Source organism: Lynx rufus, unplaced genomic scaffold (assembly GCF_022079265.1).
Source record: "Lynx rufus isolate CCGP_SWC_20201006 ecotype Redwood Valley unplaced genomic scaffold, mLynRuf1.p SCAF_4, whole genome shotgun sequence".
Classification (NCBI taxonomy): domain Eukaryota; kingdom Metazoa; phylum Chordata; class Mammalia; order Carnivora; family Felidae; genus Lynx; species Lynx rufus.
Window position 1 is genome coordinate 145,223,498 of NW_025814856.1, and position 26,065 is coordinate 145,249,562.

Genomic DNA, 26,065 nt, shown 5'->3' on the forward strand with positions numbered 1-26,065 from the left:
CCTCTTAGTTGCGGGTCATGATAAATGGAAGTGTTTGTTGAGGTGATCAGACATGCAACATACTGCCAAAATAGCTTAGTATGATCCGATATGTATGCATAATGCCTCTTCTCATCCCAGTACACATCCTTGGAATGAAAACAAAAGACATATATAAGCTCATCACATTTTGTCTCCTAAACACACCCAAGAAATGTGCTATACAGAAGATGTCGCGTCATGATTAAATTTGTTCTAGGCTTCATGGTCTCCAGCTTTTAGCATTGAGTTTCTCCCATTGTCCATACCTCTTCTCTTACATTTTCAGAGATGGTTTCATCGTGTAAAAGTCCAGAGAGTATCTTAACAGGCCTTGTATGAAGACTCAGCACGTGTAAGGCCGCTTAGCTGACTTCCTGTGGTGGGAAGGGAATAATCCCAGCACAGGAGTGGGAAGAAGAGTGTCTGCTTTGGGCAGAGAGACACTGGCCTCTGGGCAACGAAGCCAGGAGGACTTTTCGTATCTGCTCCTTCCTGGGGCTGGACTGGATGCCTGCCTAGTGGCTATGTGACACGTTTTTCAACTTTGTGTTGTGCTCCACCATTAGAGCCTCTTGTACCACTTCCCATATTGTGACCTTGTTATGGTTTTTTGATTTTTGTAAAATGTTGTTAGCTCCCAACTTTTGGGTGGTTCTTTTCTCTGTTATTTTCTTGTTAATACAGGGGATTCTTGCCATTAATGTCAGCGGAGTGCTGTATTTTCTACAAGGTACACGCATCTGTGGATACCACCAACTGAGTGAACCCCACCTTTTGGACAGGGGTTTGTTAAACTTGGCTTTTCTGCATCATTTGCATCTGGTTTCAGGGTAACCACTAAGGTAAAAAATATGGCCAGTCTGGTAATTTGGATCCTGAAGAAATTACTAGTTTCTTTTATTTCTCATTTTTCAAGATGAAGGAATTGTGGTATTTTAAGTTATTGTTGTCCTTTCTGTAATCCTCTGGTTTCCCTCGAGGCCAGGATGTTCCTATGAATTTGAAACCAACTAAGAATTTGACAGACTTGGCACTAGATCTGATTTGATTTGGAGGATGGTTACGTGGTGGTTATTTCACTTCGTAGGTTCGCGTTTTTATTCTTCGAGGGGTTTGTTTTTCCTTGATCCCATCTCCGCTCCCTCCCTCACCAGCAGACGACAAAAGTTGGGATGTGCGTGTCAGTGGAATATAAGGCTGTTTCTTATCTTAGGTTTGTTACTGTTTTTGCTGTAGCCTGCTCTGTAATAAATACGATCTCCTGCAGATACAGAATGTAAAACAGGCAATAAAATGGGGCTGGTGCGTGGCTTACTGTTGTTCTGGTAAATCAGACAAATCAATTACAGTTCTGAGGAGCTCCCCACTCCTCAGGTTGCAGCCAGCACACTACTTCTTCCTGCGCACCACCCCCCCCCATCTCCTTTTCCGTTTGTGCGGGACCAGTACTCAGTGAGTCACACTGTCTGTTTCCTCTTCCTCCATTTCCTGCCGTGTCTGTTCTTTTCCTCTCTGGTGTGTGAGGAGTCTGGAACTCTGTTGACAGCAGTGCAAGATGACAGAGCCTGGGCCAGCCTCCTGTCCTCTCCAGTTGTACTTATGCAGGTCCCTGGGATAGAGTTTCCCTTCTCTGAATGTCTCTGCCTCTTCATGATACGGGGTCATGGCAAGTCCTCTGTTCATATGGCTGTTGTTTGCTCTCCTTCCTTGCCTTCAGTAAACCCCTGTGTCTTTTTTTTCTGTTAGCTGCTGCTGTGTCCACTTGGACTTTGGTTCCTTGCTCATGTTACACACGCACTTTCTTATAACCTCCTCTCTCCATGATGATTTCGTTGGACGTGCATAGTATTAATGATAAGAATTTCCTTAAAGCAGGGGCCTGGAATGATCCAAAGACTAGCTCTGGGGGTAGGAGGTAGAGTGTGAAATTTTGGGGTCCCTCTTGCTGTAGTATATTGTGAAATGAACACTTGGGGAATTGACCGGTGAGATTCTAACTTGCAAATATAAAGGATCAAAGTGTTCCTTTAAAATAAATAAATCGGATTTTTTTCCAGCATCTCCTCCTGACCTTTCCCATCAGCTCCTAGTTTTTCAGTGCCTTTTTGTACTTCAATAGCACTGTCCTCTTTCCCTTGGGGTATTTAAGCTATCCTCCTTTTGTAAACCACTAGGGTCTCTTTAAAGAAGTAATCTTTCCCTAACTACCCATGGAGTTGGGCACCAGTGGAAGAGGTAAATAATAATATTCTTTTTGGCTAAAGAGAAGTTAAAACTGGTTTGTCCACTAAGAAGGTGAAAGCCGCTCCCATCACCCAGAGACTTTGTTAGTTAGGTCTGTGTTAAATTAGTTTCCCTTTCATGTCTTACTGGCCCACGTTGTTTAGATGGTATTCTTGTATTATTCCAGTCTTTTACAGCTACCTTTCTGTTCTGTCTCATCACTGTACCTTAATGGCACCATTGCTCATTTCTTGTTTGTTTTTTGTTTCAATAGCCCTTCCCGCTTTTACTCTCCCTTAGCCTCAAATTTCGTTCTGATGTCCCTTTTATACCAACCACACAAGGCCAAGGCCTATGGTTCTGCCCCGTGGGCTTCTGTGACCTGGAGGGTTGCTTAGCACTAGAGCTCTATTCACACCGTAGCCATGGCCCCACAGCTGGGCTCTGCATTCGCCACCCTGGGGAAATCCCATAGATACCCTCCCTGTCTGCTGAACTTGTTCTCTAGAGCAAGCATGATACGCTCCGTAAATATGATGGCCCCTTGTGGAGAAGCCATGATTAGTCCTGGCGGTGGGTTCCCACAATTGTTTTCTCGCATCTCTCCTGTATATTTGGAAGCTCGAGTTGTTGCCAGTTTAGGGGAAGGCACCACTCCTCTGTCCCCTTCTTCCCCTATTCCCATTCAAGGTTCTTGAACTTCAAGTGGACTTCAGTATGCTGCTCACTGACTTGGATTCTCGCAGCACAGAAACCTGTACCGCAGCCTCCACAGCACAAGGTACCTGTGATGCCAGAGTGGCAGCTACTCTAGAAGTGTCTCAGCTACTAAGGAAGCGAAGGGTCTTTTCTTTTCTCTTCACCTTTTTCCTCTCCTCCCCTCCAGAGATGGATGTTGTTAAGGTGACCTTGATTGTGTCAGGGTAGTTGGCTTCAGCTAGCTGCTCTCCCTAACAGTTGAGGGCATCGCTTCATTGTCTTTTGTCCATTGTCCCTTTCAGCCATAGTCCTGTGTGGCCACTTCAGGTTTTTTGAAGCTCTCTATTCAAACTCCCCAGAACTGCAGGGGTGTCCCCTTCTCCTTCTAATGAAATTCGAAAGCAGTGGGCATCGGAGAGAAGCCTTTCTCAAATTGAACAAGTTTCTCAATAAAAACCTGGAAAGAAATGCTGGAATTGTTTCAAGACTGTATTTCAGCATTTAGCAGTTTGTGATGTTATGTTTAAGGCACCTCCTTTGACCAATTTAATCCACCTCTCACTGAGTTCTGTTCCTTTTATGTGTGCATCCATGGTTTTGTTAGTGGTGATAAGTTTTTATGTTTTTTGTTTGTTTGTTTTGCACCATAGGGCACTAAATTTAGGACGTAGTATCTCACCTCCTTTAGTTGAGAGTGTCAGGAGAGATTGTTAAAGACTTTGGGACAGGCACAACGATTACTCAGTATTCTTTCACTGGAATGCTGAGTTCTGCCTGGTAATTCCTTTGGGGTTATCTGATGCTGTCAGGTCTGCTCCTTTGTAGCTGGGCTGTTTTGTACCTCTGCGGAGAGAGAATGTAACTTGTGAAGGCCTGATGTAATGCAAATGATTTCGTTCTTGTACAGATGTGGTCCTGTACATATGACACAATTGATTTCTACCCTGTAAGAGAAATGGTTTCAAATGTTACATTTTCACCCTGTGGTCTTTCACTCTACAGTTTTGAGTCTTTAGAAAATTAATCTCGACATCCTAGTTGCGTATGTTTATCCAGTCCTCAGATTCTCTTTTGAGTAAGTTGTAATGTCTTATTGGTTCCCTCATTAATTAGTGGGTAAAAATAAAATACTTGATGTTTTCATTGTATATTTGTATTAAAGTCATGATTTTCCCTTTTTGAAAATTATTCTTTCAAGAGGGGAAGCAGTTGTAGAAACGAGGGAAATAAAAAAAACAATTTATAAATTGGGCATTAAGAGATCAATTATGTGCTTTGAAAAGTCTTTGTTTTATTACCTGCTGTATACCTAGAAATGTGAAGTGTCCTTTGGTTGTGAAAGTAATTTGTTTAAAAAATTTCTAAAGTGAATGTCTCTTTCATCTACAGAATGCCTGGTTCCATGCCTGTACCTTACTTGGCCTACCATTTTGTTCACCAGTAGGCTTTTCTTATAGAAACTTCAGGCACCATAGCCAATTGAGGTGTAGAGATTGGACATTGAAGACAGGGCACAGTTTGACATTTGCTGAGTGTGTCCCAGCTGTGCAATTCAACACCTCTGAAGAAATGTTTGATCAAGTGACTTGCCCAGAGGTGGAACACTGTCAAAGACAGTCATTCTTTATTTGTTGCTTCTGAGAGTAAAGTTTCTTCTTTCCAAAATAATCACACTTGATATGTCACTGCACTGAATTCTGTTTTCAGGAAGTTTTCTGCCACAGATTTTTCTAGTTCCCGTCTGATTCCTTATTTAACTTATGACTTAACACATAGGAATGCATGCAACTGAGCCTCTTAGAAACAGAGTCCTAGCCTTCAATCAAGTGTCCTGAGCTATAATAATGACTTTTTACTTTCTTCTTTTGTTCAACAGAAGGAGAAAGGGAATTGAGGAAGTTCAGGAGCACTTTTTTCCAAACAAAATGACTTCTCTTTCCAAAGGGAGTGGCCTGGAGCCTAGACTTGGCTCTCACTGGTTCATGCTCTCGAGTTTTCCCATTCTCTGGGTGCATGTGGATCTTGTTCTTTGATTCTATTTCATGGATCCAAAGTGGTTAAATGAGCCCATTACAGGCTCGGCTAAATGAATGTTCGCGTATTTTGAAGGCAGTTGATAGAATTTTTGCTTCCCAGGTTCAGGTGTATGGTTGGGTTGTCTCCTCTGTCCCCATGGCTGCTGAGTGATGTGATAGATCCTGAAATGTTTCTGCCCAGCCCTGGCTTCACTCTCCACTTCACCATCATAACACTACTTAGCCCTAGATTGAACTCATTTTGCCCTGTGGCTGTTGCTTATATAAACATCTCAAAGTAAGTCATTTTTACTAACATAGACATTGTGCTTACTCGTATTTTAAGGCTTTATTTAGCACGCTTCTAACATATTCCCTAGAGAATATGTTGTACAGAATTTTGGACACTCTTTGCAGTGTTGACGTCCGGATAAATATCCTTGAATCAGGGCTCAGGGTCGGCTTGAAATTACCTAGTAATTTTGTGCCTCAGTTCTTTAGGAAATGGTGTTTTCAGGAAGAAATGATAAAAATTCCTAATACGGTATCAGCTCTGGGAGGTGTCTGAGAATATAAGCTATTACCAAGGTTCTGAATTTGTCGTTCTGTTGATAATACATTACTGCAGCATGTCCAGATACTTTACCCACTGTAGAGACCGTTTATTTTCTTTTACGTCATATGCAGTCTATCCCTGTTTCAGTTTCTCCATTCCGACTGACTTTGTTATTAATTGGCGTTTCTTGAACAGCATTTCTTCTTCTGGGAGTGCTGTCTCTTCTCTTCTCCTGACCATGCCTTTCTCCTCTTCCACGGTATCTCTTTTCTCCCAGGCAGTTTCCCCTTTTTATCCTCACTGCCTTCTGATCATGCCTTTCTTTAGCATTTCCATAATCACTCATTACCATGATATTGTGTTTGTTGGTGTATCGATTGTTAACTGTTCTCAACCTGACGCGTGCAGTGGTTTTCCTCACTCGTTTCTAAACTCCTAAGAAGGGAGATCTTTTTTGCATCTCTTCACAGAACCTAGTTTAGATTTGATTTGCCAAGCAGTGACCTAAGGCAGTATGATACTGTTTTGGGAAAAATATGTGACCCTGGCTACTGGGTATAAGGTTAACTGTGGTGGTTAGTACCTAGACAGGCTAGTAGCAAGAGTACAGATTTATTAGAATATAGTGACGCTATGGAGTCACGAGCAGTAGCATGGGTCCAATATCTGGTCGCCCAAGCTCAAATCCTGGCTCCGTTCTTATTACTTTGCCACCTCGAGGAAGTTATTTAACCCCTCCATGCTGTGGTTTTTCCACTGTAAAGTGAATAATGCCCTTACCTCAGTAGGTCACCGTGTGATTGAATGTGTTAACCCGTGCAGAGTACTTACAGCAGTTGACGCAATGAGAGCTCAGCAGAGGGCAGTGGTTCACATGGTGGTGGTGATTATTATTAAATTGTTGAGCATGCTGTTGAGCCTATAGCAAGTCCTCTATAGAAGATAACTACCGTCATCATCATCAGTTGTATTCTAAACCCTTATCCAGTTCAAGTCCCAGATCGTAGCCCTCCCTCTTCTGAGTTCTTTTACCGCCTCTTTATCTTTTGAGACATTTAACATATGCCATCTGGCCTGTTTTTTAAGTGCATTTGTCATGTTGAGTCAGTGAATGAGTGATCAAACAATAAGTATTATATTGAGTGCTTCTTATGTGTCAGACACAATGCTGGGTGTTGAGGACATAACATTGAACAAGACAGTTACAGTCCTTATAAGATGTACATGATTCTTGGGGCGCCTGGGTGGCGCAGTCGGTTAAGCGTCCGACTTCAGCCAGGTCACGATCTCGCGGTCCGTGAGTTCGAGCCCCGCGTCGGGCTCTGGGCTGATGGCTCGGAGCCTGGAGCCTGTTTCCGATTCTGTGTCTCCCTCTCTCTCTGCCCCTCCCCCGTTCATGCTCTGTCTCTCTCTATCCCAAAAAATAAATAAATGTTGAAAAAAAAAAATTAAAAAAAAAAAAATAAAAAAAAGATGTACATGATTCTTTCTATAATTACAGTTGTGCTAGTAGTGAGTATGTGTGCTCAGGGCCATAGCTTATTCAGTGTGGTCAGAAAAAATCTTTTAAGTGATTTAAAAATGAGACCTTTTAAGTGATTTAAAAATGGGGTGTCTGGGTGGCTCAGTCAGTTGAGCATCTGACTCTTGGTTTAGCTCAGGTCATGATCTCATGGGATCGAGCCCCACATTGGACTCTGCACCCCGAGTGTGAAGCCTGCTTGGGATTCTCTCTCCATCTCTCTCTCTCTGCCCCTCCCCCCTCTCAAAATTAATAAATAAACTCTAAAAATGAATGAGGCCTAAAGAAGGAGTTTTTCAAAGATCTTGTTCAGAGCTAAAAAATGAAGAAACTATGTATGGGAAGGTCCTGAGCTAGGAAGTTGCTTGGGTTCAAAAGGCACGGCCATTATTGCTGAAATGTGAGGATTAAGGTGATAGATGATTGAAACATTTACAGTTTATGATCCTTGAGGAAAAATTTTGAAGTTTCTCTGAAGAATCACAAGAAATCATTGACAATGGAGTGGAGTAATTAGGTCAGCATTTTATAATTATATATCTTCCCCTCCCCCACCCCACTGCCCTCACCTTAGCTGCTCTGTGGAGATAGACTTGAACCAAGAGTGGTGTTAGGATGCTGGTTACCAGGGGTAAACAACTGGGTGTCACAAGACAGTGGTTGAGGAGAGATAAAATTTGAGATCCAGTTTGGCGGTAGAACTGGTAGAATTTGACCATTGCTTGCATCAGGGCAGTGAAACTGGGTGTCATGTGTGAGCACCCTAAATGCTCTGAGTACAAATAACTGGTGATCGGTGGTGCTGCTTTCCCATGTGGTAAACACTGATGGTTCAGATTTGGGGGAAAAATTAAGAATTTCTGGACATGTTAAAGTTGCGGTACCCATGAGCCATTCACATGGTCCAGATCCCCGAAAATTGGCCTGTGCTTCATGCATGAACTTAAAACTGTTGGGGATACACACACACACACACACACACACACACACACACACACAAAATTCCCAGAGAATATTAAGAGAAGAGTCCCTAGGCCAAGCCCCTTGTTTCCAAAATTTAAAGATCATACTTGGTGGGGGGAGGCGGGGGGCATTACCTGCCAGAGAAACTTGAAAAGGTGGTTCCTGAGCTGTCAGAGGAAACTCCTAGAAACTGAGAGGAGAGAGTCTTACAACACAAGACTTGATTGTGCTGCTTCAAGGTTGAGAACTGTCCAGTGGATTTAATAACACCAGTTACTGGTGATTTTAGAGCAGTTTCCGTGAAATGAATGGGCATAGGGAATAAGAGCTGATGTCCTCTTAACTGGACTATCCCCAGGAACAAGGTCTTACAGCTCTATGCTTTCACTTTTAGGAGTTTCCTAGGAATAGTAAATAGATAAATGTGTATAATGATGGTGTCTGTGTAGCTTTCAATCAGTGAGAAACGCAAAGCATTCATAATTACATATGCTCTCATAGAGAAAGACAGGACAGTGATGTGAGGTCCTCCAAATTTCTTCGGGTATCTTGATCAAAACTCTTTGAATTCTCTGCCATCACCCATGCGTTCTGGGGTACATCGTTTCCATTGGTAGGTTAGATCCTCAGAGTCTTACTTCTAGAATCCCGATACAACATCCACATATGATTACGTCATACCAGGATTGCATAGTCACTAGGTTAGGCAGGGTTAAATCTGTAATTTTCTTTGGGAAGTATTAGAATTCTTAAGTACACTCAAAACACTACATTTCTTTTTTTTTTTTTTTTTTCCTTAATGTTTATTTATTTGTAAGAGAGACAGAGCATGAGTGGGGGAGAGGCAGAGAGAGAGGAAGACACAGAATTCGAAGTAGGCTCCAGAATCCGAGCTTTCAGCACACTGCCTGATGCAGGGCTTGAACTCACGAACCGCAAGATCATGGCCTGAGCCGAAGTTGGATGCTTAACCGATTAAGCAACCCAGGTGCCCCAAAACACTATGTTTCTAACTACCCTTTTCTAAAAGAGTAGTTTCATTATGACTTAAGCCTTTTATCACTTGAGAAAAATGTTGAATTTGGCTCAAAAACTGGAGAGACAGTTATCTGATCTGATTCAGCTCTGCCCAGATAAACTCACAATCAGCACTGAATGTTAATTTATTTTCTTTTGAAAACAAAAACTTACACATTTTTATACCACAAATTATGTGTCAAAATTTTTGGCTTTAAATGCAGCAAATATATTGGGGTGCCTGGGTGGCTCAGTCGGTTAAGTGTCTGACTTCGGCTCAGGTCATGATCTCGCAGTTTGTGAGTTCGAACCCTGCGTCGGGCTCTGTGCTGACCGCTCAGAGCCTGGAACCTGCTTCAGATTCTGTGTCTCCCTGTCTCTCTGCCGCTCCCCTGCTCACGCTCTGTCTCTCTCTGTCTCTCAATAATAAATAAACGTTAAAAAAAAAAATTAAATGCAGCAAATATAAATAAGCCAAAAGAAGAAAATGACCTGTACCACTACTCTAAAAATTGAAAAAATTTCAATAAAAATACATCTGTTTACCAAAATGTGGGTTTATGTTAAAATTTCTTTGTTTTATTCGTAGTTTTTTTTTTTTTTAATTTTTTAAAATGTGTATTTACTTTTGAGAGAGAATGTGTGTGCAAGCAGGGGAAGGTCAGAGAGAGAGGGGGAGACACAGAATCCGAAGCAGACCCCAGGCTCTCAGTTGTCTGCACAGAGTCCTAAGCAGGGCTTGAACTCACCAACCATGAGATCTTGACCTGAGCTGAAGTTCTATGCTTAACCAACTGAGCCACCCAGGGGCCCCTAAAATTTTTTTTTCTGCCCACTTTGCCCCTTTTTTAAATGATGTAAGCTATTTTTAGGAGAGAAACTTTAGTGCCTTGAACAGTGCCTGGCACATAGTAGGTGCTTAATTACTTTTTCCAGTAAATTATATTTTTCCAAATGAATGTCTTTTTGAACATATTTTTAATTAATTAATTTATTTATTTTGGGGAGAGTGCTAGCAGGGGAGGGTCAGAGAGAGGAGGGTGGAGGATCTGAAGCAGGCTCTACACTGACAGAAGTGAGCCCAGAGTGGGACTCGACCTCATGAACTGCAGATCATGACCTGAGCCAAAGTAGGACATTTGACTGACTGAGCCACCCAGGTGCCCCTTGAACCATGTTTATAATGTCTACCTGGTGTTATGTCTTCTTGATACACTATAATTTATTTAATCAGCTTAAGATTCTTGGGTATTTAGTTTATTTGGATTGTTTTTTCCTTTCATAAACATTTGATTCCTTTAGCTAATTTATAGTCTGTAATTATTTTCTTACAACAATCCCATCAATTAGAAACTTAAGCAAAAGGAGAGCGTATAGTTTTTTTTAAACATCAGCATCTGTAAATCTTTTTTGAGAAAATAATAGGTTTTTGGTTTGATACATTCTTCTTCAAAACACTGATCACCTGTCTTAATTATTAATAAATGTTTACTAGGGCACCTGAATGCACAGTTGAGTGTCTAACTCTTGATTTCGGCTCAGGTGATGATGTCACAGTTTTTGAGATCAAGGCCCACTTCAGGCTCTGCACAGAGCACTGAGCCTCCTTGGGATTCTCTCTCTCCCTTTCTCTGCCTCTCTCACTCAGAATAAACAAACATTTCAAAAAATAATAAACTTTTACAAACAACTAATAAACAAATTAGTTGCCATTTCTCTCTGTGTCTCAAAAACTAGAACTTTCTCTTCCACATTTAAAAATTATCTATTTTTGTTAACTCTTTTAAAATGTGGGTTTCAAGAAAACAAATTAGACCTAATAAAAAAACTTTAAGATTCACTGGATCTAAATTGGTATGTCTCCAGGCAGAAATGTTCAATTTTAGTCCTCTAATTTTTTATAATATTTCTTTTGATTTTAAATTTTATGTCACAGGTTGCTGATTTTTTTCTTTCCCCTATTTTTTTCTGAAGTTCTTATCTCAGGTGGGGTAGAGTTTAGCATGCCATTAATTTCCTTACCCCTGAGTTCTTGATTTGCCCATGAAATGAAACCTGTGCTTCATTAGACTGTCTTTTAAATTCTTTACTCTGCACATAGTATTTTAATTATCTCTCAAGCCATTTTCTGCTTCTGTAATAAATTCTTACCTCTTGCCTATAGAAACTTTGGAAGTGACAAAAATTGATCTGAAACTTTTAAAGAAAAATACATTTCAAACCTGTTAGTCATTTTCTTTCAATGTTTATTCTTTGTGACAGAGAGAGACCACGTGTGAGCGAGGGAGGGGCGGAGGGAGAGGGAGACACAGAATCTGAAGCAGCCTCCAGGCTGTCAGCAAAGAGCCCGATGCAGGGCTCCAACTCACAGACTATAAGATCATGAGCTGAGCCAAAGTCGAACACTTAACCGATTGAGCCACCCAGATGCCCCTGTTAGTTTTGTTTTTAGTCGTGGTCTTATAATTGACATCCAGAACAGTAGACTGGTTGGTGTGCTTTGTTCTAGATTCTCATTGTCACTAACCATGTGTAAGCTGTGTTTTTAGATCAGTTGCATGTCCTTTTTCCAAAAATGTTCAGGATGTCTACTGTGGTTTTCCTATAAAAAGAGTCATCACTTCATTCTTAGAAAAGTAACAGCACAGTGTTTTTTTAACGTAAATGGTCTTTTTCTGTTATCATTGGTTGTGCTTATTTTTACCAGTTTAAAATAGAAATGGCACCTGTATATTTTTAAATCAATTTAATACTTTATTTATTACAAATTAGATGTCTACAATTCGGATAAATAACATGTTTTTTTGAGAAATATTTAACCTGAAAATAATTGGAAGATAAGTCTTCCAGTGTGTTAAGCTCCTCTAGATACCTTATTACTATGCTGATGGATAATGAAAGGAATTTATCTGTTGACTCAGTACTTACGAAGAGAATAGTGTTTCAAAAGCAATACTATATTTACTTACCTGACCTCAGGGAGTGAAGACATTTTTATGAAATACAATTTTTATTATTATTATTATTTTAATAGAAAGGAAGTAAACCAAGAAAGAGGAAGTTGTGGATCTAGAAAATACAACCCAGGATAGGATGTGAAGGGAATTTCCAGGGTCTTGGTGAAGAGAAGACCCAGGACATCCATTGTGCCGCAGGCCCCACAGGCCACCTTGCAGAAGTCAGCAGGAGGAAGGAGGGGAGCATTCGGGGGGGGGGGGGGCTGTAATGTAACAAAGTCTTAATGAACACTGAATATCGATTTAAGAAAAATCGTAATAATTTGTTGGGAAGTTAGAATATGGAGAAGTGGGAAAAGGGGTTGTTCGGGATGGGGGAAAGAAGGTGGGGTTTATTTTAGAAACTTTTCTGGACCTCACAAATTCCAAATCATAAGTTTGAGATAGTTCTGTGGACCGGCAGACTTGAGGAAGGACGTTCCTTGGCACGCCGCCTCCATGGGCTCCACACCTCATCCAAGTTAGAGAAAGTGGATTGAAGGTCAGATAAAAGCAACCTTGGGTTGTTGATAGTTTATTCTAATTAGGTAAATAGTTACTTCTCCCACCATCTGCTCTTTCTATGCTAAACTTACAGTCCATAAAAGAAAAAAGTCCTGTAGAATAAGCCAAGGGCATTGTATTTTCTATTGATGATAAAAATGCAGATTTTTCCACTAAAAGGCAATGACTTCATTTCTAAAGGTTAAATTGAATGGTTATCACAGTATAATTTTAGCTGGTTAAATTTGGGAAATTGAAAGTCATTCAATAAAAGAATAATCTCTGAGCCAGTATAGAATTCTCATTTGATAGAGAATTGGATATTATTTTATTCACAGTAAGCCATATCACATGATTTTATTTCAAGGTAGGAAAAAAATGTCAATGGAGATATGTACTTAGTAGTACTTTATTTGAACAAAACATTTCCTCTGTATAGCCAATTGAGGATGACCTCAGGCTTTCCTTTAGCCATTACCCAAGAATTAATACTTTCTTATGCTGCTTTTGGGAGACCGATAAGACTTTTTTTTCCTTCCTGTAACCCCATGATTTATCTCATCTAAACTGTTTTCTGCTTGAATTTTTAAAAATACTTTAATTCATTGAATAGTTAGTTTATCTGAAGCATAACAAGTGTTTCATTTTGAACTGGTTACCCTGAGCTACTTACAAATTCGTTGACTAGGGAAAAAAGTTTTCTTAAGTTAAAAATTAAAATATTTCATAGTCTAGGCCAATTTTTTCATTTTTAAAATTTGGGTATAATTTATATACCTAAAATGTATCATTTGTAGTATCTAATTCTATGAGTTTTGATAAACATGTACATTTTGAGAACCAATGAATACATGTAATCATCACCATAGTCAAGACAATGGAACTATTGCATCATCCCAGAAAAATCTTCTGGCCCCTGGGAGTCAACCTGTAGCCCTTCCCCTAGTCCCTGGTGGCCACTGATCTACTTTCTGTCCTTACAGCTTAACTTCGTGACGTGTCACATAAAGGGAATCATGCGTTTGAGATCCGTCCACGTTGTTGCCTACATCCTTGTTACTGCAGAGTAGCATTCCGTTGTGTGAGTGGGCTGCAGCTGGTTTCTCCATCCCCTGTTGAGGGAGCTTAAAAGCTATTTCCAGTTTGAGGTGATTACGGATGAAGTCCAGACAATATTCTGGGGCTCCCTAATCTATTTCTGTAACGCGACTCGACTTTTTTCTTAGGCTGCCATGATTGTCCATCAGAATGCTGCTTTGCCCATTTTTCTTCTAAGCACAGGCACTGTCTTCTCATCACCAAGAGCTGCTTTCTTTTATCAGTATTGGACCTTTTGGGAAAAAAAAATAGGTGGTAGACAAGACCAAGCAAATAGAAATATTTATGGACACCTGTCCTTTGCAGGGTTCCTGAGGGCGACAGGCACATCCTTAAAGTTTCAAGTCTGATTGCAGAGAAATATCTTTTCCTCCATATTTGGGACATGAAGCCACACTTGCGCTGACATGCTCTGCGGCTTTTGTACAGTTTGAGAAGTTCCTTCTGCCCTTTGATCTGTCCTTGGTTTGCAAGTTTGGAAGCTTTGCTTAGCCGGGTCGTCCTAACGTGATAATTGGTAGAGGGGTAAAGTCAGGGAGGAAAACGGAAGGTTGTGTTCTCTGTTGAGGGTGCCACCCATTGGAGCGCCAGCCTCCTGAGCTCAAAGCTGTCTTCCAGCTCAGTGCTCCTGCAGTTGTCCTCTTGCTTCATGCTCCCAGGAGTGGAGCCCAGAGCACAAGACATTGTTTCTCCTGCGCTCTGCCATGTTGGAGGCCTGAGTGAGGTTTAGTGCCAAGGAGGTAAATAGTGTGAGAAACTATAAACTACAGACAGCACTTAATGAAAGATTATTGATGGCCTGGCTCTAGCGCCTTTTTTTTTCTTGTTTCCTTATAATTTTGTGTTGTAGTCAAAGTGTTTTTCTCTAGGTTCTCTGCTATGTTCACTTCATTCCTGTTAAACTTGCACCTCACTGATGTTTCTGCCCCCGGTTCCCTCATACACACCTCACCAAGAAACATCAATAACCAACCAGGGAAGGTTGGTTGCAAATTTTTAAGTGCTTTGTTGTAATGTTGGAGCTGGATGGCACTCCCAAGCATCTCCCCTGGGGCCCCATTTTTATCTAGAGATTATCGCTCTGTACGCACAGCTGCTTCCTCATGGAGAACCATAGCCTCATTCTGTGAATTGAAACGTCAACTGGGGCCATAGAGCCCAGGTTGTGAGAAAGAGGAAGAGTGTGGAGTGATGGGTGACTTTCTTGCCCTTCTAGTAGGGGATGTACTACTTTTTTGTCTTCCACACAGCTGCAGGAAAAATCCTCCTGGTGTGAGGAGCCCTGAAAAGTTATATAACTGTGGCGATGAGTTGTCACAATATGCCTTAAAACGTGAGTGTGTTTGGGTCCTGTCCTTAGCTATTCTGATCTCCCCGTTCTTTTTTCCCCTCGTATCTGTTACCTGTTCTTTTGTATACACAGATTCTGCCACTTCAGTATTATGATTGGTTGCACCCAAACAGCATTGTGCTCTGGGGCCCGTTAGCCTCGGGTCAGGGCCTGCAGGGTCCTCCTTTGCTGGAGGGGGCGAAAGCCAGGCAGCTTCGGTCAGGTTGGTGGGCTTCTTTCAAATTGAGTTGCTCAACCGCTAGTGGAGCACCCCCTCGGTACCCTAATAAGCTCTACACGTGTTTGTTTTTAGTTCTTTTTGCTGTGATGTTAATCTAAGAGCGACTGCGATGATGAAAACCAATTAGCAGTTCCCTTTTGAGACCTGCTCACGATAATCCTGATTAATGGTTAACTAATAGGTTTACTCTGATTCCCATTTCCCTGCACTGTTTTGTGTGTTGGGATGTTTGCTTCTTGCCAGTAACTGTTACTGTTAATGCCTACTCTGTGGATATTTTCAGTGGAAAAATCCTAGAATTCACTTTGCTAAACTTCTAGTACAATCTGACAGCCTCAAGCCTGTTCCAGAATTCACAGAACTTTGATCTATGTAAATTGTGCTCTTCTAGGATGCAGAGGCCACGGGTGTCTGAGTAGTGTACCGTGGAGCTGTCCTATGCCTGCCATGCCTCTGCCTTGCCCCTGCCTTGCCCTTGCCCTCTTCTGCCCCCAGCCTGCCCGCTCTCCCAAACTTGATAATTCATTGTACTAAATGATCTTAAATGTGTTTGCTTACACAGCGCAGGTACTTTGTAGAGACCAGTTGCAGTCTAACTGCTGAAGGGAGTTTCTTACAGGCATTGACATATGTGCCTGCATTTGGAAGAGGTTTAGCCTAACGGGCCGGAAGTGAGGACAGCCTAGGAGTATATAATGATGGTGTCTTTATAACCTTTCCCTCTCCCTCAGGGTCATCCTGCCTTTCTTTGGGGTCATTCCAAACCCCATTCCTATAAGTTGGAGGTATAGATATCAACATCCTTTGAAATGAAGTCACCCCAGGCACATTTGTTGCATCATTACTTTCTCAATTTCAAGGTTTATTGAGGAGGCAGAAACATTCCTTAAAGAGATGCCATCCACGATAGCAAGTTAAATGTAGCTAATGCAACCTAAAATTAGCTCTTCTAGGATTACAGGAAAATGCTTATGTATGTTTTGTTTTGGAGCACAGGTAATGTGGAAACTAGCAGTGCAACAAAAAAAGACTCACCTGCTCAGAAGTACAGTTGCTTCTTGATTATTTACACCAGTGGAGGGGAATATTGGTACAGAAAACTATAGCTAATTTATCTGCTTGGATTCTCAAAGCCTTGAGCCAGTGTCAGGCCAGGTAACTATGGCAAGTAGATTCCCAGGCCTCGTGTACATGAGTCACAACATGGAAAACCTGAGGATGAGAGTCTCTGCAACCAGACTTCAAAACAGAAGTATTTAATACCGAATATTCTTACCTCGAAACGAGCCTTCTGTGCCAGAAGTCTGAACGTTGTTATCTCTTTAAATCTGAGGCCTATAATTTTTAAATTTAAAAATACATTTTGGAGTACAATGTTATAAAGAAACCTTTGGTTTCACTAAATCTCACTAGGTCCTCCTTCAGGATTATTGGAGACTATCAAATGTCATGTTAATGGTGTCATTTGAACTTTCTCACTTTACTGTCCTTAAGGTCCACCTGGCATCTTCAACTCCTCAGTGGGACCTAAACTGCTCTTTATTTTACTGTTCCTCATAATCTAGTTTCTCTTACTTACCTAGTGTTGAAACCTTAGAAAGGAGTGTGAAAGACTGAAAAGCACATGGCTGTACGTACTTGCACGGGCTCTTTGGAAAGCCAGAGTTTAGCCACGTTCAGTCAGTTTTATGGTGATAACAGTCAGAACTTCTAAAATAAATAAATCCCATAGCTAAATTAGCAGGGAATGGTTTATGGCTACATCACCTGAGGGAACTTGTCAATCTGACTTACCAGTCTTTTCATTTGAGCCACTGAAACAAATTTTCAGGTTTTTAAGAATTTTTGTATTGAAAAGGAACATGCCAAGCAAAGGAAGCAGTCGACATGACAAGGAAAGACAGACACCATTGTCTGCCTGGGATGGGGATTTGAAAGAGCTGACATCCTCCGGTGCTTACATTCAGTTTAATTGACTTTATAAGAATTTTTTATTCTTAAGAATCTATGAACTTGAATAAAATTTCCATCTTTTCCCTTAACGGGTGGTTCATAGGCATATCATCTTCAAGCCTTTGGAACACTTGCCTCAAGAGGATAAGGGAGCTCCGTGTCTTGTCTTGCAGTTTGGCCTCTGGAAGTAAATACGGACAGTTGTGGTAGGCTTTTAAAATTTGTTTTCATGCCTTCAGTTGTCGTCTTTGGCTTTCACTTCTAATCTTTGTCATAATCAGTGGCATGTCACATTCTCTTTGCCATCTTCCCATATGTTGTCTCTGGATTAGGACTTAAATTGTAGATTGAAACTTAGGAGGAGTCAGGAACATGTATTTTGTTTTATTACATGGCTGATAGTCAGGTACCTTTTGTTTCTCCTTGGTTCCCAGTCTGAGAAATTATCTCTCTTGATAAAGTAGGTAATCCTCTAGCAAAATAGGGTGAGAGTCTGCTCCAACTTTCTTTTTGTATTAATATCTGTGTGTGTGTGTGTGTTGCTGTCATTCCTATAAGCACCTTTCTTTCCCTCCAGATAAATACATCCATAAGACAATGAGCAAAAGTCTGTTTCTGAAAAATATAGATGACTGCAGTTATGAGGGGAAAGGCCCTCTCTTCAGAGACATTAAGTTGCCTCGTGATTTGCGATAATCAATTTGATAATTGTTGTTGACTTACTGGCTCAGCTCATGAATAATGTCCCAGATTTAGACTAGTGTGGCAAAAGGATTTTAATCAGGTAGTGCTTTCTTTCTCATGGAGCATTTGTCTTGCTTGACTGTTCTGGACTTCCGCCAACTGCCAGAAAGGCATTGTCCCGCTGTATACGTATAGTAGAATATGTGTTGCTTAAGTGTTCACTGGGGGAGTTCCCAGCCCACTAAAGCTCATTGTTACCTTACCTTTTACCAGTGTGCCATTAGAGACACCGAGAATGATGACTGTCTCTCCTTTTCTCTGAGAATCTGTTTGAAGGGAAGGATGAATCTCATTACTATAAATATTGTTTTCATCGCAGCCTACCTCACTGCTTCTGAATGAGAGGAGCCCCCTTTGGCTGCTGTGAAAGCTCTCAAATACTTGATGGCTTGTTAAATTTTCATTATCTAATGTGCATTAATTTAGATACAATAGCTCTGTTGCTAGGAGCAGAGTTAGAAAGGAAGAGCTTGGCGAGTGCAGACTGCTTGTGTCGCAGGAGTCAGGAAAGTGTGCAGAGCTTGCTGTCCTCAGAAGGAGTTGCCAGTTCTTCTGGCTGGGCTGAAAACCTTGGAAATTCTGACATCCGCGGACTATTCCCCCAGCACATGCAGTGTGATGTTTTGATTCTTGCTTACTCTATCATTTGTCTAATTAGCTTGAGAGAGAATGAAAACTGAGTTCTGTAGCTGATAGCTCTGAGGTTCAAAATGTCCGTGATTTGGTTACTCTTGACTACTCTTGACGGTAGAGTGCGTGCACTTTGTGTTTTGTGCGTGAAAAAAGTTTTAAAGTGCTATGCAGTTTTGTGTTTTTTCTTGTTTCTATAATTATTCATGCTGACTTGATGTGATATAGGTCCCCATGAACATGTCCTACTGTTAGACATTTCCCAGGCTGGGAACAGGAACAGTGTGCCCAGGTCCCAGCTCACCCCTGAAAAGCTTGTAGAATAAGGCTTGCTGTACAGGCACCCAAAGAAGGCTGCACTCTTCACGTTCAAAAACAGTGAGCTCTGAATCAACATAACCTACTGAAGATTAAAGGCGAACTACTTTGAGTTTCTTGGGAAGGGGCTTTTGGTAACACAGCCTGGGAGTCACTTTTTTTTTTTTTTTTAATGATAATTAAAGGTTAAATTAACCTCCAAGGAACGTTAGTATTGGTCTTCTCCCCTCAATTTATGTTGAAGGGAGAAAAGCCCTTTTTTCCATCCTGTGAGGAGTGACATTTTCATTTAAAAGCACTTTCCTAACTTGTATATCCGTTGAGTGCATAGGAACAGAATCGAGGAAAGCACACGGAATGTTCTGGAAGCCTCTGACATCACATGGGTATCTTGCCTATGTCATAGTTTCAGAATAGTCTGATCTTCTAGGGTTATTTGCCGACGAGCTTCCTGTGGTCTGCCAGACTTTTTGCCCTAGAACAGAGAGAAAGAATCATTTGCTCAGATTCTATTACTTTTTTCTAACGATTCTTTTCTTTTATCCACTAGGATACCCAAAAAGCAAAGCAGTTTCTGCCCTTCCTTCAGCGGGCAGGTCGTTCGGAAGCTGTGGTGGAATATGTCTTCAGTGGTTCTCGTCTCAAGCTGTATTTGCCAAAGGAAACTTGCCTTATCACATTCTTGCTTGCGGGTAAGTCTTGTGTGTTCTGTGTCCTGATAATTCTTCCTGGAGCTCAGAAGTCCTGCATGGAGGTCATGTGCCTTCCTTTCCCTTGTGTTGTGGATAGGACCTTGAACCCATCTAGGTGTTTTAGTCTCTAATTGAGACGTGAACACAAAATTTGTAGATTTGACCCCTCTGTTACGGCAGACCCAGCACTGCCCTCTCCCTGTTCCTCATTTCTACCAACCACAGGGTAGAAGAGTAGAGTAGCTTAAAAGTAGCTTAAAAATGTATCCTTGCACAGCCTGAGTGAAGGGAATTCCAGACAAAGGAAAATCTTGATGGAATTCTCACAGTGGTTATTTCCCATCTGGGGTAGACAACGCCTGTCATGTTAGTCGTGTGCAATCACCCAAAGGGCTGACATACCCTCCCCTCGTATCTCCCTAGGCAGTGCCCTTTGTCTCTCTTTTATTCTTTTCAGGTGTCATTAGGATCCAAATCTTTTGTGAAAACTCAGACATGACATTACCTTCACAGACTCCTGCATCTATAGTATTTCTCTGTTGCACTAAGTTTGACACGCAAGGGCAAGCCACCCTTTCTTTGCTGACTGAACGTGCATCTCTCTTACCCTATCTTTTCTTCTAGTAGCTTAATATTTCACAACCCAGTAAGACTCTGTATCAACTGTGCTCTTCGAGCAATTTACATTTATGCATTCAAGGAGCAGACTGCTTTATTTCTTCCCTGATGGCAGATAATAAAGTTATTTATTTCTAGTCAGTACTTCGCAGAGACTGTGCTCTTTGAGAGAAAGTGTCATTTTACTTCAACACCCCACACTCCTCTCCTGTACACACAAGCATTCACTCACTCACAAAGGACATATTCCGCCGTGTCCTCCTGGTGCACGTCGCCTTTTCTGTTGCCGCTCTGTTCCCTCAGCACTCCTTCTGTTGGATTCTTGAGTAGAATTTGCCACGGGGGAAGAGAAATGGGAGCCACACTTGCTGTCCCCTGCCAGATTGCCTCAGCCTCCTTTTCCTAGAAGGCACCGAGAGTTTCTTCTCTGGATAAGGGCCTCCCCCAGGCCCTCACTAAATGGGTTGTTATGTGAGATAAATCACTCACCAAACACATGGCCGTGACGCTCACTGCTGCTGCTGGGCCGCCACTTCTGGCTGAGGCTCTCTCTCATACTCTTTAGAAGGTAATGATCACTGCACAGCTCTGCAGGCTTTCTGAAGGGACTAATTGAAGTATGACATGAAGCTCAGAGGCAGCTGCAGAAAGGAAGGACCAAACCAAACCCATACCACACTGGAGGGCTGTGCTCTTGTGAGTGTGGCAGGGGTACACCGAGGGGTAGTGTGGCAGTGTGTGAGAGAGGCCATCTGTGCCCTTTGCTTAAGATTTCCGGAGCGGAGAAGTTTCTTATCAGTGAATTCTTGTTGTTACAGAGTTTGAAGTATATATTCGGCTTCTCCTTTGGTCTGTACCTGCAAAACAAAAGTGTCCTCTTTGGCAGTGTGGAGCTTTATCCCTGAGGTGAACAAGAGAAAAAGGATCATTCTTTCTGGGAAGCTTGGCCACAGGTTTATAGGGGAAAGAAAACATTGAAGTTCTGGCTTCTAAACTCAAAACGACCTGAGTGGAGCCAGCTCAGAGCTTAGACCTATCCTGGCTGGATTTTTTCCGCAGAACCCTTCTGGTTGTACTTTCTTTCCCATGGAGCATTTGTCTTGCTTGACTGTTCTGGACTTTAGCCACCTGCCAGAAAGGCATTGTCCTGCTATATATGTATAGTAGAATATGTGTTGCTTGAGTGTTCACTGGGGCAGTTTCCAACCCACTGAAACCCAGACTCATGCAGCCTGGTCACTCGCCTCTGCAGCAGCCAGTTCCTGTGTGGACTTGGCATTATTCTAAGCTTAGCAATTCAAAAGACAGTGCCTGCATTAACATATATTTTGAAAGATAGATTACCAAGGCAAATACATGATAAAATAGAAGCGTTTACAGTTTTCTCCTGCCATACTATCTGCGGTTATATTCCGCATCTTCTGGTTTCTTTAGAAACCTAGCAAGGATACAGGACGGTGAAAAGTTGTAAGAGCATGCAAGCTTCGGTTTGAATCTGCACAAGCAGGTGACTTCAGGGAGGTTTTTACTCTCTTGAAGCCTTAGTTTACACTTCAGTTAACTAGAGCGTTTGTTGCCTCTTGGGATTTTTGTGAGGGTTTAATGACATGTACAGAGAGTTCAGAACAAGCCTGTCATAAAGTGGATTATCCCATAAATATGTTTCCTTCCCCTTCCTCTCACAAAGACTTGGTGAATTCATTCACAAGTAGAGCTTTTCTTAACTCTTACATGGAATGGTATACTTGTACAGTGCGAATGCACAGGGCTCTGGCTCTACCCTGGGGACGCTGACCTACCCGAAATGGAAATAAATCAAGGAAAGTTACTGTTCTAGCCTCCTGCTGAATGAGCAGAAAGCTCACTGAAGGAAAGGCCCCTGGCTTTTTCCCTTTGAGTTTAGAGCAAGCAACTCTACATCCTGGTAAGATGTGGTCCTGGGTGTCGGGACACTCTAGAGGGAAGACAGACATGCAGACAAACTGCAGTATTGGGCACTAGGTGAGAGAAGTATTTACAAGGCACACAAGTAATACAGAGGAGGGAATAAGTGGTTACGTAGACAAAGATCAGAGATGGCCTCCCTGAGCAGCTGATACCTGAGCTGTGTTTTGAAGGACAAATGAGAGTTTGCAGTGCTGGCACAGGAGGGGCAAAGGAGGAAGAGCCACGTTCTAAATACAAAGGTGTAGAGGTTTGATAATCTCGGTGTGTCAGACAACTGTGACCCCTTTGGTCTTGGTGGAGTATGAAGAGTTGAGGGGTTCGGGTGGGATGAGGATGCGAACGCAGACGGGATATACCGTGGACCTGCAGAGTCACTCAGGGTATTGAGCAAGAGAGTGACATGCTCACACCTGTGTTAAAGGAAGTTTATTTTGGTGAATACATTGGAGTAAATGAGGCTGGAGGCTGAGAAAGCAGTTAAGAAGCAAGAGGGGTGGGTAGAGGCCTCAAATCTGGCAGTGAAGAAGAGGAGAGGTCGGAATAATATTTAGGAGAAAGACTTGGTAATTCAGGGAAGGACTGGATTTTGGGGGTTCAGAAATGGGGGTGTCTTTGAGGGTAGGAGGGAAGTAACTCGTCCAAGGCTCGAGTGTTTGGGCACATTGGGACGTCCACCAGCACGGGCAACACAAAAGTAAGAATTGGTTTTAGGAACAGATAATTGGTAGTCAGAGGATTAGGCGGAGAATCCTGGGAGTAATGTTCAGGAAGCCAAGAGAGGAAAGAATTCCAAGGAGTCATCAGTGTCAGATTTTACCTAAAATATCAAGTCGGTAAAAACTTTGAAGCAGTTTTATACTGTTTATCAATTAGTAAGTCACAGATGACCTTTGTCGGTGCGATTTCATCAGACTTGATTCAGCTAAAGTCAGATTACAGGCGATTAGGGTGTAAATGTGGGAAATGAGGAACAAAATCAAAAATAGAGTGCTCGTTACAAAATTCTCACAGAGAATGCAAAAGGAATGCATAAAAATGAAAGCTAAAGGGTCACAGTAACAACCTAAGGATGTCAGCGACTTGAATGCTTTTATAACCATAATTCTTCCTCAAGACTAGAACAGAACCTGGCTTGTAGTTGGAAAAGCTATTCAGTATACCTATTGTTTTCTTTTTCTTTCTTTCTTTCTTTCTTTCTTTCTTTCTTTCTTTCTTTCTTTCTTTCTTTCTTTCTGTTTATTATTCATTTGGAGAGAGACTGTGAGCAGGGGAGGGACAGGGAGAGAGGGGGACAGAGGGGGCAGCAGGCTCCGTGCTGACAGCAGAGACCCCGATGTGGGGCTTGAACTCACGAACTGTGAGATCATGACCTGAGCCAAAGTTGGATGCTTAACTGACTGAGCCACCCAGGCACCCCCCGGGTGGTTTTCATAGCACCAATTACAGAAGGTAAAACTTAACAAAATCTTCTTGGCAAATGAGGATATGAAAAGCATGGATGAGAAAATATCATAGGGAGCATGAGATGCACTGGTCTGAATTCTGAGGACAAGAAATGAAGAAAGGCTGCAAGGAAATTATCAGCAGAGCAATGACCTAAAGGAGACCGAAGGAATGAGATGGATAGAGAACAGGGAGGAGGGAGTGTCCTTAGAGGAGGGGACCCTTGGTCCCCTGAGACACCAACTACAAAGAACACTGAACGTGGGTGTAGACACAGATGCAACATTCACACTGTGGGGCAGTTCACCTGGTTCAGTGAACCTCGTTGCACGGCTTTGCAGGTGAGGGTGGATGTGGCTTTGCAGGTGAGGGTGGATGTGCCCTACATCATGGAAGAATGGCTTTCTGCTGGAAACAGTGTCTCTCTGCAGCCAGGAGGGAGCTTGCGCTGTGATTCTCAAGGGGAAAGTCAAGGGAATTGTTCAGCAATCCCATATGTGCTGCTCTCATTAATCCCAGCCTTTTCAGAGAGCCCTCTGGACTTGAAGGTGGGCTGGATATTTTCCATTTTCATGTGGCCTTTTTTGGGCAGACGGCCCCGCAGCTTGATAGGGAGTGGCATTTGGCCCAAGCCAGCTGGCCTCTCTGTCACGGTTCCTGCACCCCTGTATGCGGAATGGTTGCTTGGTCAGATGGGATGGCAGGTGGGGCTGGGCAAAGTCAGCTGTAGCTAACAGGTCAGTGCCTCCTGATAGCTATCGCCCTTTAGTCCTTTGAGCACCTGGCTTAGGTTTGGTCGGTGAGCAGGTGACCTCACACCATCAGAACGGAGACTGTTGACAGTCCCTCTGCTTGCTGCTGTGGCCTCCTCCTGTGCACACTTATTTCTTTCACGGAGGCGATCACAGTCAGGTCTTGTCTTGAGTTCGCAGAGAAGCCAAGATGCCTGGGCAGCCTGCATTTGTTTAAGAGCATCCTTTTTCCTATCCAGCATTTAGTGCACTCCGTGCTTTTCCTTCCATTAGAACAAAAGCAGTTTACCCCCACTCTTTGGTTTTCATTTCTTTTCACTTGTCATGTGTTTCACATTTTAGTTTCCTTGTCTGAAGGGACAAGTGAAGTGCACGTATTTGCAGATCACTTAGCCTTTGATTCACATTTTTATTTAATGGCACCAGTGGGCATGGAGAGTGTGTCATTGCTATGACCTTTATAGTACATTGCCTCATTTTGAATGACTTTCTTAGCTCTGGGGTATCTGGGTCATGCTAAAGGCATGTAGTCCTGTTGGCTAAGCAGAGCAAGTATCCAGGTAGTGCTGGTAAACAAATGCCCGAATTATAAAAGAATAATTTGAGGTTGCAGTGCAAAGTAATCCAGGTAGTCTTATATCAGGTTATTTGGTATCTTTCGCTAACTCACTGAGCTCACCCCATTTGCATTTCCTTGTTCCTGAAGCTAGGACAGCAATATGTATGAGGAATTGTGGACTCGGGTAGGTTTGGAGTGTGGATGCCAGTCGTCTTGGTTGGAACTCATGGTACAAATCACCTAGAAGGCAGCAGCCACCTGGCAGGGGGTTCCCATGTAGATCACAGTAGGTGACTTTTAATTAACCAGTTACCTAGTCATATGAAACAAGACTAGAAAGTGAGACTTCCCTTTGCCTGCCCTTTGGCATTTTTCAATTTCTCTCTCTCTCTCTCTCTCTCTCTCTCTCTCTGATTACAACTTCCCAGTGCAGCTACATTATGACAAGGAAGGCAGTGAAAAAAGGTTCTAGATATCTAGGGTTTGATAAATTTTGATGTGCATGGTGGGTGAACTAAAGGTTCGACCGTGTGTCCTTCCACCCTGAATGTCTTTCAGTAAAGTAGCTCATGTCCTTTCTTTTTAACGCCTCTTCTCCACAACCAGTTCTAATAGGAATAACAACTGTCTGTTTCTCAGTAGACCAAAAACTTCAAATGAGAGAGAAAAGGGAAGGTGAACAGGAATATCATCCCCATCTCCTGGCCCCAGGAATGGTGGATCCCCATTGATTACCAGTGCCTCACCAAATTACACAATTAAAACCGATGTATGTTTGAGTGAGAAATCCCATTCTGCTATCACAGAGGTGCTAATGAATCAGGCTGTTACGTGGTTGTGTTTGCTGGGTTTCTATCCTTAATTAAGCAATTATGGGGTCTGCTGATACTTATGAATTCCTTTCAGATGCTTTAATTGAATTGCAACTTAATGGGTATTTGTAAAGTGGGGTATTCTCTCTCTTGGGACTTGGCCAGTTTGGTTCTGTCTCCACCGCCTACTTGCTTTCAGTTGGGTCCCAGTACCGGAAATGGGCAGCTTGACATGCCCATTTCTGGAGCTGCACTAGTTCTTCACTCTTAAAGATACCATTGTATGAAGTTTATGAATTATGTTCATGTCAGGATGTCCTGGAGGGCCACTCGTGAGGAAAACATTAGCGCAATAAACGGGTTAGGGGAGACTTTTTTAATGAGGCCAAGATTTTGTAAGCCCACTATAAGA

The 26,065-nt window shown here is 42.2% G+C and overlaps 1 protein-coding gene across 1 annotated transcript in view; it reads left to right on the top strand.

Annotated features, from left to right (window-relative positions):
- The window catches only part of SND1 (staphylococcal nuclease and tudor domain containing 1), a 424,279-nt gene that overhangs the window by 252,557 nt on the left and 145,657 nt on the right, over positions 1-26,065 (top strand). Inside the window, exon 15 of the mRNA XM_047094810.1 lies at positions 19,381-19,522. Within this exon, the coding sequence (XP_046950766.1) occupies positions 19,381-19,522 (142 nt within the window). The remainder of the gene's footprint in view (positions 1-19,380; positions 19,523-26,065) is intronic.